This window comes from Erythrolamprus reginae, chromosome 5 (assembly GCF_031021105.1).
Source record: "Erythrolamprus reginae isolate rEryReg1 chromosome 5, rEryReg1.hap1, whole genome shotgun sequence".
Lineage (NCBI taxonomy): Eukaryota > Metazoa > Chordata > Lepidosauria > Squamata > Dipsadidae > Erythrolamprus > Erythrolamprus reginae.
Window position 1 is genome coordinate 95,716,917 of NC_091954.1, and position 2,676 is coordinate 95,719,592.

A 2,676-nucleotide genomic window follows, 5' to 3' on the forward strand; every position below is an offset into this window, starting at 1 on the left:
CCATTTCTGAGACCATAGAATAAATAGGATTTCTACATCCACTTTCTCTAATTCTAGTCCTATCAAAGGATGGTCAGAGGCTTCCCCCAGAAGGAGCAAATAGGCTTGTGGGCCAAAGTGCTGACCAATAGGACCTTCTAAGTGTTGGCATTAAAACTTTCTTACTTGGCTGATTTTAATTTTTCTGCTTGCAGGCAAATTCGGGATAGGATTGTCTCGGTGGTGTCGGTGTTTAGAGTGAGGATGGCTCCAAAAAAGGCCGCTGAGAAGAAGAAGAAGATGATGATATCCATAGAAGCGAAGCAGGAGATAATTAATTTGCACGAAAAAGGGACTCGTGTTATTGATCTTGTGAGGAAGTTCCAACGCAGCACGTCCACCATCTGTACAATCCTGAAGCAGAAGGACATCCTTAAAGGTGTAAAAGCAGCAAAAGGTGCGACGATAATTTCCCAACTTAGGACGTCTGTTCATGAAGAGATGGAGAGGTTATTGCTAATTTGGATAAAAGAAAAGGAGCTGGCCGGAGATACAATAACAGAGGTGGTCATCAGCGAGAAGGCACGTGCGATATTCTCCGATCTAAAGAGCAATGAACCATCCTCGTCGGGAGATCCAGATGAGTTCAAGGCAAGCCATGGGTGGTTTGACAGGTTCAGAAAAAGAAGTGGCATTCACTCAGTGGTTAGGCATGGGGAGGCAGCGAGTGCAGACATCAAGGCAGCGGAGGAGTTTGTTATGCGTTTTGCTAGCCTGGTTGAAAAAGAAGGCTATGTCTCTCAACAGATCTTTAACTGTGATGAGACTGGGCTGTTTTGGAAGAAAATGCCCCGTAGGACTTTCATTACTGCCGAGGAAAAGAGCCTGCCAGGACATAAGCCCATGAAGGACCGTCTAACCCTTGCATTGTGTGCAAACGCGTCGGGTGACTGTAAAGTGAAGCCACTTCTCGTGTACCATTCGGAGAATCCTCGCGCGTTCAAGACGCACAAAATTCTAAAGGAAAGACTCCATGTCCTGTGGCGCTCCAATGCAAGGGCATGGGTAACGAGGCAGTTCTTTGTGGACTGGGTAAATCTTGCTTTTGGTCCTACGGTGAAGGAATATCTTTTGAGTAATGGACTCCCCCTACAAGCCTTACTGCTGCTCGACAATGCTCCAGGCCACCCACCTGCTCTTCAAGAGGACATCCTTGAAGAATTTCAGTTTGTGAAGGTTGTCTTTCTCCCACCCAACACGACTTCAATCCTGCAACCAATGGATCAGCAGGTCATAGCTAACTTCAAGAAGCTGTACACGAAGCATCTGTTCCGCCGATGTTTTGAGAACACCAACTTGACACTGCGTGAGTTTTGGAAGGATCATTTTAACATCGTTTCTTGCCTTAACATCATTGACCTTGCCTGGCAAGAAGTGTCAAGGCGAAACTTGAACTCGGCGTGGAAGAAGTTGTGGCCTGCTGCTGTTGCACCAAGGGACTCTGCTGAGCCCGAGGGTGAGACCAAGGACATCACCGAGACTGACACCCCATTGGAGGAGATTGTGTCACTCGGTAAGTGTATGGGTCTGGAGGTAGACGAGGGTGACATCAATGAGCTTGTCGAAGAGCATGAAGAACCGCTCTCTACAGAGGACCTGAAGGCGCTCCATGAGATGCAACAGATGGAGATGACCCAAGAGATGAGCAGCAGTGAGGATGAGGTACAGGAACCACAGAAAGCCATTCCTACCAGTGAGATAAAAGCGATGCTAGCGCAGTGGGAGAACGTTGTCAGTTTTGTGGAAAAAAATCACCCAGAGAAAGTAGCCACGAGTCGTTCAGCAGCACTTTTCAATGACACCTCATTGACTCACTTTCGCAACATTTTGAAAAACAGGCAAAAGCAGATGTCATTGGACAAATTTCTTACGAAAAGAGCTGCTCCAAGTGAAAGTGCAGCCAAAAAGGCAAAAACAGTTGATTAGGCTACTGTGTACATATGTAAATTTAAAAGTTTAAGAAAGTTTACAAGTTAAGTGAAAGAAACTTCATTATTCATTTATATGTACATGTACATTTCTTCATTAAAAACATGTATTTTTGCATAATTTAGACTAACTTTGTGAGTTTTTTGAGGGCTGGAACCAATTAAAATTATTTACATTAATTCCTATGGGGAAAAGTCGTTCGAGATAAGAGCTGCTCGACTTAAGAGCACAGGTCCGGAACGAATTAAACTCGTATCTCGAGGTACCACTGTATAGCCATTTATTGCTGCAGTCCTTTGACTTTTTTTTTTTACCAGACATTGCAACAAGCTTGTGCTTACTATAAATATATGTCAGGTTATTAACTAATCACAAACATTATATGTTGTATTTACAGTCTAATCCTGCTTATGTTTGTTTCTTACAGCAGAAAGGCATATATTCCTCTTTGTCAGGCTGTCAGTTGGCTAAGTACAAGCCATTCATTTAGAGAGAGAAATCTTTTGGAAGTTCTTTTTGAAACATTCCCATTTCCACTGGGAAATTCTTGTTCATCTTCCTTATTCATAAATTTAGCAATAGCACTTAGACTTATATATACCACTCCATAATGCTTTACAGCACTCTCTCTGAGCTGTTTACAATGTCAGCATATTGCCCCCAACAAGCTGGATCCTCATTTTACCATCTAGAAGGATGGAAGATGTT

The 2,676-nt window shown here is 43.5% G+C and overlaps 1 protein-coding gene across 1 annotated transcript; it reads left to right on the plus strand.

Annotated features, from left to right (window-relative positions):
* Positions 1-243: 243 nt before the first annotated feature.
* LOC139168620 (tigger transposable element-derived protein 1-like) lies at positions 244-1,965 on the plus strand. The gene has a single exon (XM_070754243.1). The coding sequence runs from the start codon at positions 244-246 to the stop codon at positions 1,963-1,965; it is 1,722 nt and encodes a 573-aa protein (XP_070610344.1).
* Positions 1,966-2,676: the final 711 nt, after the last annotated feature.